Source organism: Megalops cyprinoides, chromosome 9 (assembly GCF_013368585.1).
Source record: "Megalops cyprinoides isolate fMegCyp1 chromosome 9, fMegCyp1.pri, whole genome shotgun sequence".
Lineage (NCBI taxonomy): Eukaryota > Metazoa > Chordata > Actinopteri > Elopiformes > Megalopidae > Megalops > Megalops cyprinoides.
The window spans coordinates 2,987,858-3,002,744 of NC_050591.1; the positions used below are offsets into that span (position 1 = coordinate 2,987,858).

General features: G+C 41.5%; 1 protein-coding gene across 1 annotated transcript in view; it reads left to right on the forward strand.

Moving 5' to 3' along the window:
- Window positions 1-14,887, forward strand: part of kirrel3b (kirre like nephrin family adhesion molecule 3b) — a 225,181-nt gene that overhangs the window by 160,969 nt on the left and 49,325 nt on the right. Inside the window, exons 4-5 of the mRNA XM_036537269.1 lie at window positions 4,615-4,772; window positions 9,378-9,528. Of these exons, the coding sequence (XP_036393162.1) occupies window positions 4,615-4,772; window positions 9,378-9,528 (309 nt within the window). The remainder of the gene's footprint in view (window positions 1-4,614; window positions 4,773-9,377; window positions 9,529-14,887) is intronic.

Here is a 14,887-nt window from a genome sequence, read left to right on the forward strand (position 1 = left end):
ACATAGATGAGACAGTACCACCTGTTGTCCATGCCTGCAGAAAAGTTCCATTTGCACTGAGAAAGAAACTCAAAGATGAATTAGCCTGCATGGGAAAAATGAATGCAATCAAGAGAGTGGAAGGGCAGACAGAGTGGGTGAGTTCTCCGCTGATAGTACAGAAGAATGAGTCACTGAGGATATGCTCAGATCCAAGAGATTTTAATAGAGCCATCAGAAGAGAGCTCTTCAAACTGCCTACACGGGAGGAGATCTTGTGTAGGTTTGCTGGTGCCAAGTGGTTCAGTAAGTTTTACGCATTCTCCGGATTTTGGCAGATGAAACTTGATGAGGCCAGTTCAAGATTATGCACTTTCAATACGCCAGAGGGGAGATATCGTTTCCTTCATCTTCCATATGGAATCCCGTCTGCCCCAAAGGTCTTATCATAAAAACATCCGCACATTCATCCAACACATTCCAGGGGTCGAGACCATGATGGATGACATAATCATGTGGGGGTTCAACAAAGAAGAACATGATGAACGGGTGAAACAGGTGCTTGATCTGACGCGAAGAGTCACCTTGAAACTGCAAAGAGAAATGTGAGTTGGATGTGAAGAGTCTGACCTTCATAGGAGATGTTCTCTCTAAAGAGGGGGTGAGGCCAGACCCAAGAAAGATCTCAGCCATTGAAAACATGAAGTGACTGCAGCTGACCCTAATGGAACCATGTGCATTTGCAAAGAGGACGGTAATGAAGATGGTTGGCAGGCAAGGTTAAAGGCATAGATTTAGCTGCTCTGGCAAATGTACGCAGAGTGGGTGGGGTTCTGGATAGCATTACAGAAAGATCGTCCAGAGGGGCCTGGCAAATAGCCACTAAAATAACTTTCCAAAAAAGAAAACCCCTGTTAAGCACAGATTTATCAGCCTGCCAATAACATCAACCCAACGTGCACTCTGGAACGTTAGTTGGAAACGCCACTCAGGAACTGCAACTGGAATCAGTCAATCGCTGAAATAACACTTATGCCCATTCCCGCTAACAGCTGCAAAACATTCTGATGGGTTGTGGCGAATGGCGAGAGCAGTCACCCCACCCGGCCTTGAACCCGGGTCTACGGGGTACCAACCATGTGACTTTGACCGCGACGCCTAAGAGCCTGGCATAAGTTCACAAATGCCTGTGGTTAGAGGAATGTCCCTCATTGCCTCACTATTACCCTACAAATCTACCAAACTTCAACTTAACACTCATAATATGAATTATAGTTCTTAGGAAATGGTTGTGATGATTTTTTTTGATGAAATGTTTCAGATGAAATACAACTGAATGAAATACATGATGCCCACTGAACTGTTTTAAAATGTTTCTGAAGAGAATTTGTTTTCCCTGAGTTGTTTGTGTTTAGGGGGATTTCATGAGGCAATAAAAGTACTTTATTCTGTTTGTTTCATGCAATTGATTGTTTTCTGATCTTTTTGACTTGATATTTAACCTCATGCAGTCTTGTCATCATTTGGTGTGACCATCTATCCTGTGGTGCAACCAATTAATGGCAGTAAATATATTAAATTTAAAATTAGATGTTCAATTACTGTGTCTGAAATATTTATTCACTGATACAATATGATAAAGTGGATCCTTTTGTTATACTTTTTTAAGCAATTTTATGGGTTTTAAAGAAAAAAATGAATATCTAAATTGCACAAACAACCGAGAGACTGCTGTTAGAAGATAAATATGAAGATATTACTTACAGATATAAAAAAAACAATTTCCTTTCCAGAACACCTCACTGTACTACTAATACCTTGTTAAAATATTATGCATGTTAATGAGAAATATTATTTTAAATATATGTTACAGTCACACCACATGACATTTTTAAGGGTAAGGACAGGTTATCTTGGTAAAAAAACATTAAGGTGACTTAATTTCATGTTTTTATCAAAAGTATTGTGTACACAACTTTTCAAATATTTGAGCTATGCTAAAAATTGTTATAGTTTTCAAATAGCACTTTCAAAATCCTAATCCGTCTTTGACCCATCTGCAGATGAAAGGGCGCTGGCTGCTGGAGAAATAGGGACCACCAGAATAAATGCAGCACTTTAGAGTTTTTTTTTTCCTTTTGAGTGGCATGTGGCGAGTGTGCTGGTGAATCACGGTAGGGTGAGTCAAGAACGGGCTGAGAATGGACCGATGCGCCTCCTCATGCTCCCGCCCCCATGCTGTCCAATGCTTTGTCACACTGTGTCACCAGCGCCCTGACCCCATCCATTCTAATTACTTGACACAGCGGGTGGTAGCACAGTATGAATTTAGACAACCCTTTTCCAACGTCCCACTAGGGCTGACAGATAAAAAATTACACAGCTTCAAGTTGCCTTCAAGTTCACATCTGGGTATATGTGAAGATCATTTCCTTTATTTATGGTGAGGGTATGCCAGGAAGAAATGCATTCCCCACATTGTTTTCACTTTTGATAAACAGTTAATCAGCAGAACAGGACCTCAGAGAGTTAGAAGGCATTTTTTTTTTTCTTCCAAATCAGGCCTAATGAGTAAGCAAATTGTGAATAGTGAATAATTTCACACTGGGAATTCCATCATGTGACCTTATAGTGCCTGAATCTATCCAGAACTTACTTTCTCTCTCTGTCCTTTCCTCCCTGTGCATCTTTCTCTTCTTACCTCCATGTGTTTTTCTTGCTCTTTTTCTCTCTTTCCATATCCATCTTTCTGTCTGAATCTCTCTCTCTCTCTATAATGCTCTCTCTCACTATTTTTCTCTTTCTGCCTCTTACTCGTTCTGTTTTTCATCCATGTACCCCTTCATTTTCTTTCTCTCAACCCTCCACTTATTTCTTTTTGATTCCGACTCTCCCTATCCTCAAACCATTCACTTCTCTTCTCTTTTTCACTCTCCCTCTCTCTTTTACAGTCTATACCTGCCCCCCAATCATCCACGATTACCCGTGGATACACCTTTGATTTCGTCTTTCCCCAGATCTGTTCTGCAATTAGCTGGGGGTCCAATCAATAATTCACTGGGGTTTGAATAAAAACCAGGTTGAACAGAACTTGTTTAAAGGAAGAATGTAATCAGTGCTATTCTGGAACCTGCATCTCTCATGAAAAGATTGCCTTTCCACCCACCCCACCGCCCCACTCCCACTCCCACTTTAGCTCCCGTGCCTCAGGAATCACACACAGGCACCACTCCAAGGCTTCCATTCCTATTCTCTGGCACCATAAATATTCCCTCTCAGAAGCAAAGGCATTCTGACCTTAGTGCTTAGTTTGCTACCCTCAGCAGCTGGTAGAGTGGCATAGTGCTTAAGGAGCTAGGCTTGTCATCCAGAGATTGCTCATTTGATTCCCATATGGGGAAATACCATGATACCCCTGGTCAAGGTGCTTGAAGTTTGGCTAGAATGTTATCCCCATTTGTTTATGTCAAAACACTGGAACTTGGAGTTTATTTGAAGATGATATGTGTTCTTGGTGATATAGTAATACATTATTGACCAAAAAGGCTCCCAGATTAAAACATTAACCTTTAAGACCACAATGTGAAAATGTCCTGTCAGAGACAACCTGTTACCAAGGCTGTCATGACAATGACTTGAGGGATGGTTGGCACTGCAAGGGAACAAAACAGTGGTGGACAGGCACAGACAGAAAACTGCAGAAATTATATCTCAGTCCTTGCCTCAAGACTTTGATTTTCTTTATTTTCTATTCAGTATTTTCCTTGTTTTGTGCAGAGAACCTGTGGCAAGGAATTGTTAAACATGCTATTTGTTTTGCTTGAGACTTCAAAGAGTCCTTGCCAAAAACAAACATCTGTGAACCATGATTTTGCTTGTGGTTTCCAGTCTTACCATTCCTGAGCTAGCATACACAGGTATGTGACGTTCTCATTTTAAACCAATTTGAATTTGAATATCTAACATTAGATAAAGAAAGGTACTGTTGCAATTCTTTTGTCAGTGGGTGGGTGGGGTCAACAAGTCTTTAAGGGGGAATTCTGGTAAAATCATAAATGAAATTGTACCATTCGATTTGTACATCACATGGTTTTGAGTATATATACTGCATATATTTGACATAACACGCATAAGCTGCAGTAAATTGTTGATAGAGAATAGAGAGGATAGTGAACCCGATGCTATATGTCTGTGAGGGGACATCTCTGAGTCCAAATGTTAGCAATTGACAGCTAGCAGTAAGATTCAATGGAAAAGTCTGAAAACTGCTTCTCATTGTCGTGTTGCCTTATATTTATACAACCTGAAACAGAGGTAGTATCCTTATCTGGATGATCATTTCTCACCTTCAGAAAAACATCAATACCTTGTGACGTTTTCTTGTCTTAACTGTTTTTCTCCACAAAAATGTAACACTAAACCTCCAATGCATTTAACATTACACACCTGAGGTCCCCAAATAGCATGTCAGATGAAAATTTTAGATTTTTACTAGAGTTGTTGTTTAACTTCACATGCTTAGTGAATAAACAGCTATATGCATGGCATTGTTCTGGTTAAGTAAATATGTAATGCCATCTACAGTTTAGACTGAAGTGTGAGCATATCCTCTTTTTCTCCCTTTTCTTCCCACAGTTCCACCTAATGACCCTGTTATCAATGGTGGGCCAGTCGTGAACTTGCGGGCAGGACACCCCCTCAACTTGACCTGCCACGCCGACAATGCCAAACCCGCTGCCTCCATCATCTGGATACGCAACGGAGAGGTTCTAAACGGCGCCATGTACTCCAAGGTAGGGGCACAGATGTGTGCCATAATTGGATGAGGGGGAGTGGCAGAGAATGGGCATGGCCACATAATGTCACCAATGCCAGAAATTGAGATCGAAAGAAACCATCCAGCCATGAATAATGAAAAAAATGGATGAGTACATCTGAGACTTCAATAGGAGAAAGCCTGAAACAACACTACAAGGTTTCTTTTGAAGTGAATGGTCTCTCCAAAAACACATTGAGCTAGTGGAAGCCAGTCCATACCCACAGGTGTACTGTAAACATAAAAGCATTGCTCCTAATTTCCTCTGGGGGAAGGGGGGGGGGGGGTCCTGTTATTGCTGCCTTCCTCTCACTGTGTCATCCTTGTTTTGCCTGCAATCATGTGGGGGACCTCTGTCTCTGCTTGCTCTGATGGATGCCCATGCCATTGGCTCTGCATCATTAGGGAGCACGCCTTGAGTCTCAGCAGCATGCCACTTTGTACTCTGATACCTTTAACCCCCACACCTGAAAGTACAGTCAACATCATTGTCTGCATTTCCAGATTGATGAACAGAACATGTGGATCTTTTTGGACACTGACACAATGCAGGCTGTCTAATCATATTATACGTCATTCTGTGGCTTTTAAGAAGTAGATACATGCTGCTGAGCTAAAATATGCCAATATGCTGTTTGGAAAGAAAAAAAAAAAAAAACTGACTGCCGCTTCTCAGAAAAATGCAAAAACGTTCTCTTGATACCATTAACATGGGTAGTTTTCATCCTCCCCTTCAAGCTGTTTCTGATCCAATAAAGAACAATGTACTGAATTGAAAATAAAAATAATGGAAAGCCCTCTGGAAAGATAAATAACTGGCTCATGTATGTCGTCCTCCATTGATAATGACAACAAATGAGTACAGATACTCACAAGCGTCACCGCCTCTGTAACAGGTCATTCTGATCTGAGGATTAACATTAAGCCACGCTGTTGAAGGCAGAACCTCCCAAAATCCCAGAAGTGTACGGATGCTCAGTGGGGTGGGGTCTGACATGCTGCAGGCCCTTCTGCAATGAAGCCTCTCCTCACCAAGCTTACGGCAACCAAATGGTGGTCCAAAGGTTCCGTGGGTGTTGAATCTCAGATGAGTCCTGAAGAAGCATGTGCTGTTTTACATGCCACTAATACAGACAACATCACTGCCGCTGTGTTCAAGAAATTTTGTGTAAGGGGCGTGCTGGATGATCACCTGGCTCCATGAATCATTGCCACAAGCGACAGCTTGGCTTATCTCACCCTGCCCCCATAGATAAATTTCTCTCTCTTGCCCCCCCCCCCCCCCCCCCATAAGTCTTCAAAGCATCTTCTTTATCTGTCTCTCGGTTTCATTATATTCCCTCTCAGCTTTCATCTCAGCAAACTTTGGCATATAATTAGAGAGATTTCTTTTAAATAGCAATGCTCACCAAGAAGCAGAAAAAGAAGAAGAGGAACCTTCTGGAAAGAGTTATTAATTAATGTCAGAAAATGTATGTGCATTATAGATGTATTTTGCAACTTTTGGGTGACAGGTAAAGTGCTTAATGACAAAGTTGTCTTTTATTTCAAATGTGCCTTATTTGTGTTTTTTTCCTCCACACATTTGACTTGCTTCATGTTTTTCATGAGCTTCTTAAAATTCTCTCATTGTCTTTTTTTTCTTTGTCAGGCTAATTAACCTCCCTGGCTTGGTGCTAAGGAAATTAAAAGTGGGAGGTGGGAGACACTATAGGAGACTTTTAATTCATTGGAAAGTGAAATGACAGAAATTGATCGGTGTTGTGCTAATTGGAGGTGCTTGGATTAGATAAATAAATCAAAGAATGTCTCTTTAACCTCCCAAATTAAATAGCTGTGTAGCCTTCTAAAAGAGGAAACCGGTACAGCAAAGCTCTGTCAATTTATTAATTTTCAAGTGAGGCTAAAATTCCGTAACAGGCTGTGATAGGTGATGCCAGGATGAGCTGCAATTGGAAACTGTGAAACATCTCACATTAGTTTGAGTTGGATGATTTTCATCAAGACCTCATTAAATTATTGGAAAAATGTTAAAGCTGCCCAACTACAGAAATGATTCACTCAAGCTCACAATAGGTTTGAGCTAAGTCCCGAGCCTCCTCAGGATTCTGAGAGGTTTGCTAGGTAGGACTTCACAGGAAAGGTGCGAGTGTATAGGAGGAATATTCATGGGACTGCGTGATACATGAGCACTTTCCTTGGTAACACACTTCACTTGTAGTGGGTCATATGGGACTGTTAGGATCTACATTGTATTTATCTAATTATCCGCAGGAACTGTCCCAGGGCAAAGTGTCACTACCATACCAAGGCACCAAATTGTCACTACCATACCAAGGCACCAAATTGTCACTACCATACCAAGGTACCAAATTGTCAACAGGAACTGGCAAAGCGTCACCACAATATTGGAACAGATAACACCAAATTGTCTACGGGAACTGTCATAGAACAAAGGGTCATCAACACATCAATGCCTGTAGTCTACTGCCTCTGTCTAAACCCAATCAACACCTGTTGAGGTGTGGTCTAATCACACCTAGGTATTTCTGTGAGTGCTCATCTGAGCATTCATGATGCCTGAATCAGCTCTGCAGAATGAACCACCACTTGTGGTTGCATTGTACAGTAAGCTCAACCACATAAAGCATACATAAAGCCTACTTAGCATGTAGAAATTAATGTCACATCTAAAAATGCCATCCATGTCATGTGACATAAGGACAACTCCCACCATAAGTATATGTGTCATGTGACACAGTAAGAGTACAAAACAGCATTTACAACCTTTTATAGCAACTGCAACTTTCTACCATTTACAGCAAATGTAGAAATGAATTAAAATAAATTGTCATTTTACAAGATCTATGACAGTTTATAAAAGTTTCTGGTGGATGATTTTTATTAATCTGTTATCTTAGTACAGGGGTTCTGAAACTTCATGCCAAGACCCCCTTAACAGACTAGGTTCTGACTGAGGGCACCTCCATCCCCCGTCCTAAAAAATGTCATACCCACTTCATCTATCTTGTATACAGTACATCTAACAATCATTATAGTACAATTGTAATGCAACAAAGCTCTATCATTGATGCAGAATCTTTGCACTGTATAAATTATTATTGTATGTTTATAAAGATGGCCATTGCACCCATAAAGAATTACAGTTCCCTTCATCAGTTAAAAAAAATCATATTAGTTACATTAACTTTACTAGTGTGAACATAACTAGTTCTAACTAGCTGCATGACTCTGAACTCAGCAGTGCAGCCATCCTTCCTCTCTACTCTCTGACTGATGCATTGTGTTTTTCAAGACTGTTTGCTGGAGCTGAATCTCTGTGACACTCTGGACATGTGATTATTTCTGGACATCAACAGAAATAATCACATGTTCCTTGGCACATTAATATGCATGCATTATTCCTCTCATTTAGGTGGGACAGCAATACAAGGGTTCATTACATTTCAGACCTAAATGAAAGGAGAAAAAAAATGTTGAGGTAATTACTGCTATTAGTGAATGTGCTGTCAATATCCCTACACCTGACAAGCATAATTAGCGTGTAACTTTTTATGGGGTCTAAAAACAATATTATTGTCACCCTCTCTGGACTACACAGATGATGATAATATGCGGGCTCACATGGTGAGGGTGACACAGGACAATGGTGATGGTATCCTCCTCCTCAAAAAAAAAAAAAATAAATAATAAAAATAAAAATCAAAACTTCTCTTTGAAGTGTATTTTTTTTTCAGAGATCCAAACTACACTGTTTTTTCAAGCATTTATTTGAATGAGGTAATTGTTTGATAAACAAATTACAAACAAATTAAAAACAAACAAAGTGTCACATATTTTTCCTTTTTCTGTGTGAATAATTCAGTCTGAACCTCAAGGCAAATCTAAATGACTGAAAAGATTTGTGTGAGCAGGGTTTACTGAGTGTTAACAACACAGAACAGTTTCTTGTTATTTGGGGTTTTTTGGCTGCATAGATTCCTTTGTTTTGGTCGACTGGATAGGCCTTGAAATTGGAAACAGCACTCAGTGAGTCTCAAATTTGCCAATGGGTGTGGCAAGGCAAGAATACAAGTGTTCAATAATAAAATTCCATGTAATTGTTTGAGAGTTTTTTTTTCTCTTGTACCACAAGAAGCCATTGGCAGATCTCTTATATTGAAACTTAGGTTGGCAGTGGTGAGGTGTGGGTACATTAGCTGAAATGGCTGGCCTTGTGATGTCTCGTTTGTGGCAGTGTCCTACGCTGGTCCAGGGCAATTTGTTATACTGGGTGACCATGTTCCGGTGTATGGCTCTTAGAAATCTTGACGACACTCCCTCGCCATGCCAGGGAAACCTGAGACGATGCTCTCCAGTGCTCTCTGATGTTTCCAGATGGCATATACGGAATGCGCAGAAAGCCTGTCCAAATGGCAGTCATGTCTGAGTGCTTCAGAACACTGTATTGGGTCACAGTTCATGCCAGAGGGTCTGTATTTCCACAAGCTTTGCTTCGCCAGAGACCCACCAGTACATGAACTGACTCAGCCCCCTTGCCCTGTCTCTTATTTTCCTCCAGACGCTCCTCCGGGATGGGCGGAGGGAGAGTACCATCAGCACTCTCTACATTTCCGCCTCCAACATTGAGTCTGGTCAACAGATCATTTGCCGTGCCTCCAACAAGGCGGTGCCCAATGGAAAGGAAACCAGTGTCACTATTGACATCCAACGTGAGTAGACCTTGCCTCTTTCTACTCCCTGCCCTGCCATTGGCCCAGATTATGGCATTGTCTTAGACCCAGTCAAACCACAAAATGGTGTGTTCTTATCTTTTGAGAGTGAAACAAAATGCAACTTTATTTGTTGCTTATACACTAGTTCAGTGGTGGCTGAGAAAGAAGAAATGTTATATAAGAGGCAAAAATGAAATTAGGACATGGAATATTTTGTGGTCCGTATTTGTGCTGTGGTGAGCACCAATGTTTAGAAATGTGAGGCACACAGGGATTCAACACCTCTAGCAGCTTTCTTTTTTGGTGGTCATTTTTTAGATATCTGGAGAATTGAATCTAATTGTATCTGATTCATGCTGAATGCTTTATTACAATAAATGATGAAGGCTTCTCTATACTTTTCTCCCATTGAGTGAATAATGGTGAAGCACATTCCTTTACAATGAATTGAGGGGTTTGTTGAAGCGTTTCTGCTTGACATTTTTCACATTTCCCTCTTCTTTATTTTCCCTCCTCTGCGATCAATCTTTGAGATGAAAGCATACACAATCCTGCTTAAAATGTGAAAAATAAGCCCACCATGTAAAAAAAAACCTTCAGCTTCAATTGTCACCAAGCATTTCTCGATCAAGAACTATTCACCATAAGTGAGTGATCTCAAACAAAGGATTTGTACATTGCTCACAGCCCTTTCAAAGCTATTAAGTATGGCTAATATAGCAGAAAATGCTATTTAGAGATCCATTACCGTTGACCTATTTAGAGATCCATTACCATTGACGGCTCCATTCTTTTTATTATGTATGGTGTGAAAAGCGTGCACGAGCACAATGCAATGGAAAACAGGCAGGAGAGTTAAAATGATTAAAAGTTGTTGGTGTTTGCAGCCTCAGAATGGCTGTTTTTTCTGTTCTTGATTTGTTGTAGAAAGAAACAATGGACAGGAGCTTGCTTTTCCACACAGGAACCAGAGGCAAATGCAGGTGCCTCATGTTCTGCCTGTCGCTTGGGTCCGATGTTGTTAGGAGAAGAGCCGGGGTCGGGCAGTTGGGGTGACGAGTGATCTAGAATGCTTCCAGTGCTCTCAGAGGAGGAGGAGTTTTTTACCAAGAGGAGGAAAAAAAAAATCAAAGCAAAAAAAGCCCTGTGAACAGATGAGTGTCAGTGGGGTTTAACTGCACTGCTTCGGATTGTGCCCTTTCCTTTGCCCTGCGGAAAGGCACCGCAGCAGAGCTCATAATAACCCATAACCCTCCGCCCATGCCAAACGCTGTTCTTTAATTAAACCAAGCCAAAGAAATATCAGCATATTTGCACTTTGATTTATTTGTGCCTGATATTAATCTGGTTCATTTCCCAGTGCTTTCTGATTTGATTACCAGATCCCTGCATCTTTCAGTGGGGTGGGGGGGATGCGTGAAGGGGAACATGCTTGGAAGTGCAACAGCCTCTCCTGGCAATTCTCAAATGACACTGCTTCCAAGAAGAAAACCCTTCTGATGTGGGAAAGGGGGGGCACAGTGCCCTGATGAGGTGATGTGAAAGTGGGATAGCGAGCATTTAGGCATCACAACCTGTGGAAACAGACACCAGTACAGCCCTTTCTGGGGCTCCCTCAACTCCCTCCCTATTAGACCAGGGGAGTGGTTTGGGTGGGTGGGGGGTGGGGGGTGGGGGGGGACTGTTGCTGTTTACAAGCAGAACAAGTGTTCCATGAATAAGAAATGGAGGCGACAGGCAGGAGCCCACAGGAGCCCCGTGGAGCCCCGTGGCCAGGTTAATATTGATGGGGGACAGCTGTCAGCTTGGGTAAAGCAGAGGCAGTCGGAAGAGAGGGGAACACTGCTGAGAACTGGCAGAGGAGGGGACAGAGACAAAGAGCGATTCTCAGAATGCCCCCCATTCCCCTTCTGTCTATATCTCACTTCTACTTTGATTTCCTTTCTTGTCCTTCCATTTCTTGTTTTAGACTCTCCCAACACACACAAACACATGCACACACACACACATTTTCTACTTATAAGTGAATGGAATTAACCATGCAGAGGAAACAAATTGTGCCAGGTCCTATTTACTGAGAGGTAGGAAAACAAAATAATTGTCACACTGTGAGGCCCAGTAAAGAATACTCTTCCCTCCCCTCTGCCACTTTCCATCTTTCTGTTTCCATCCCTCTCTCAGCTGTTGCTCATTCTCTCTGTATCCTTCCTTTTCTGTCTTAGCCCTCTCTCTAATTCTATGTCTGTTCCTCCTTTTCTGGTCTCTCCTGTCCATTGCACTGGATGCACAAATTGAGATGTCTTTTGAATGCTTTGAACAAAAAGTATGTCCATTAGAATGGGACTGCCATGCCTGTGGGAGGAAGGAAAAATCAATGCAGTGTGGTATGCCTGTGCCTTATGTGCTATGACTGTTGTACAAATGTTCAAAGACCCCAAGCACCAAAGGCCATTAAGAAAGGGAAACGGGATGGAGATGATGATCAATGGCGGTCCCTGGTAAACGGCGGCCATTAGTCCATCTCACTGGCAGTCCAGTGGAACGTGAATGTTAAACCCGTAGCCAAGGAGCCAGACAGGAGCGCCTCCATCAGTCCTGTCCTAGTTAAGCCGTCGTTTGGTGTGCAGAGTCTCCCCAGGGCACCTGGCATTAGGCTCTGCTTTGATTTATTTATTCGCCTGAATGGGAAACACAGTGGGAGAGGACTCGTTTCTGCTCAATAGTGATCTGATGCCAGATATGCGCCGGGGAGATATCTGACACCAGCAGAGTGCATGAGCACACGTGTATGGGAGTAAATGTATGTCCATGTGTGTGTGCGTGTGTGTGTGTGTATATGTATGTGTGTGCATTTGATTGAGTTTGTCTTTGAGCATGTACATGGTATATGTGAATGTGTGTGTGATTCTGTGAATAGTTGAGACAGTGCATGTGTGTCTGGGTGCATATGTATACATGTATATATACATGTATATATATATATATATATATATATATATATATATATATATATATGTAATCATACACATGTGAAATGTGAATGAGTTTGTACTTACTCGCTCACTAAGAGTTTGTCTTTATGTTTTTTATGATGTATCTGGGTGTATGTGTGATTCTGTGAATGACTGAGACAATGCTCTGTGTATGCATGTGCATGGGTGCATATGCCTGAGGTAATGAGCGTGCTTTAATTGTGACTGACAAAGTGGTTTTGAGCAGAAAGCTGTCTTCAGCCCAAGCCAGGCAAGCTGCTGTAATGACTGCCTGTCTTCATTGAAAGTTTACTAATTCACTGGTTGATTCAATGTGGTACCGTCAGTGCCAAAGAAACTAAGTAAAGGTTCTTCGATGCAGCACAAGCTAAAATCATCCCTATTCTGCTCACTCCTTTCTTGTCCAGGATTAAAAGTGTGACCTACATGTTATCCATTAATTCTTTGTCAACTTCAGTACAGAAAATGAGCCATAGTTTTGTCATTGTAAAGTGCCTGTCTTTAACAGATGACATTATCCACATTATGTTACCTCTGAATGCTCTCAGCACAAGTAGGTCCAGTTACATGATGGCAGGTTGAAAGACAGCATCTGAAAAAGAAAATGCGTGTATGTGTTTGTGTGTGAGAAAGAGAGAGAGAGAGAGTGAGAGAGAGAAAGAGAGAGAATATGGAGGCACATGGTCCAACATTTATCATTTGAGAACAATGCCATCTAAGAATGATCTTGGCCTGATTGCTTATTGTCTTCCAAAAACATTTGGGCAAGGTGATCACAGCACTCTGGGGAAAAAACCCCCACCCAGCCCTTGGCACCCTTTTTTGTACAATACTCCTCCCATTTCCTCCTTGTAGGATCGATGTAGTGGGAATCTACAAGGGCTGATGGGTAGGGGCCGGGTCCTGTTGATTAAATGCATTGTAAATAAAATGAGAACAAAAATAATGGTATTTGTTGAGAATAATTAATGTGGAAGTGCAGATGTGCTCTGGGAGGTGGGGTCTGCCCCACCCCCTGGAGTGTCCCAGCTGCAGATGCTGTCTTCCTGCCAAGGCAAACATGGCTTCCCTCGCCTTTCTCAGCCCACTTGTGCCTCATGCTAGGTATGCTGGACAAGGGGCAAGCGAAATAGGGGTCCTCAATAACATTGTTTGGATTATCAGCTTTCCATTTGTGCCACAAAGATGTGGCTCCTGTGAGATGCCAAGAAAGGGGGAAAACTTTCTTCCGAACATTGTATGGACCCTGGGAGCAGGAAAAAAAGCAGTCCATCATACCAGTGGACACAATGGTAAAATTGTTTTGGTGATGCTTTCACATGGTGTGAAAGCGTGGTCCAGTGTGGAGTCACTTAAAGAAATAGGTGTGGGTGTGGGCACCGTGACACACTTGGGGCCATGTATTTTGGCCAACGTCAGTAAATGGGCTGAGAACTCTTGGCTTGGATGCTGTGTTCTAACCTAAATTCCATTTCAGCCGTTCAAAAATATTCCCTAAAAACTAAATCTTTATCAGAGGTCTTGTTTTACATAGAATTAAATGTTCACATTACAGAATTTTATCCTGTATCATGTCAATTTACAGTCTGATTTTATGTGTAGTAAACATCATTACATGACATTTTATTGTATTCATACTTCTCACTTTTCTCCACAAGCAAACCACATTGTTAATACAGTAGCACATAGTGACTGGATCAGTGAAATGGTAGAGGTGTTTGACCATGCTTGTTGATTGATTTTACATTGATTTTGTCAATCAAACACAGACCCTCAAGCATTCAATCACAAACCCCTGCACCATCAATCAAGGTAGATAGTAAAGAGGAGAGGTGACTGTTTTATATTATGCTTTTGCTTATGTTGCTTATGTCATCTCCTTCTCCATTGCTTATAAATCCATCTTGATATAGGCCATTTTATTCCAGTTGTTTGGAGCTTCTTTTGAACCCTTAAGGTGCGCATTAAAATGTAAAAAGTTCAAACAGAGGATTTATGAATGGAAACATCTGTCCTTGTTCAGTATGAATTAATCAAATGTCCTGATTAACACACTTTTAAAAACTCATTCTTTAAATGACAGTCTTCTGCAATTTTCTGCATTTGCCTCAAGTATTTTACTCTAAATATGAAAGACACACATATGAAGGGCCCACTACTGATTTACTGTGGTTTACAGTTGCTTTACAGTTGAGCTTTAAGAAAAGGAAGAAAGCAATTACACTGGCAAGTCCCAGGGATTGGCCAATTGTTCAAAACGCCATCTGGTTCTCACTTTGAACTTCCGATCAAACACTCTCAGCAGTTTACCACCTTGTTTTATCCCATTGTTGTTGTTGTTGCTGTTTTTTTTTTTCCCTCTG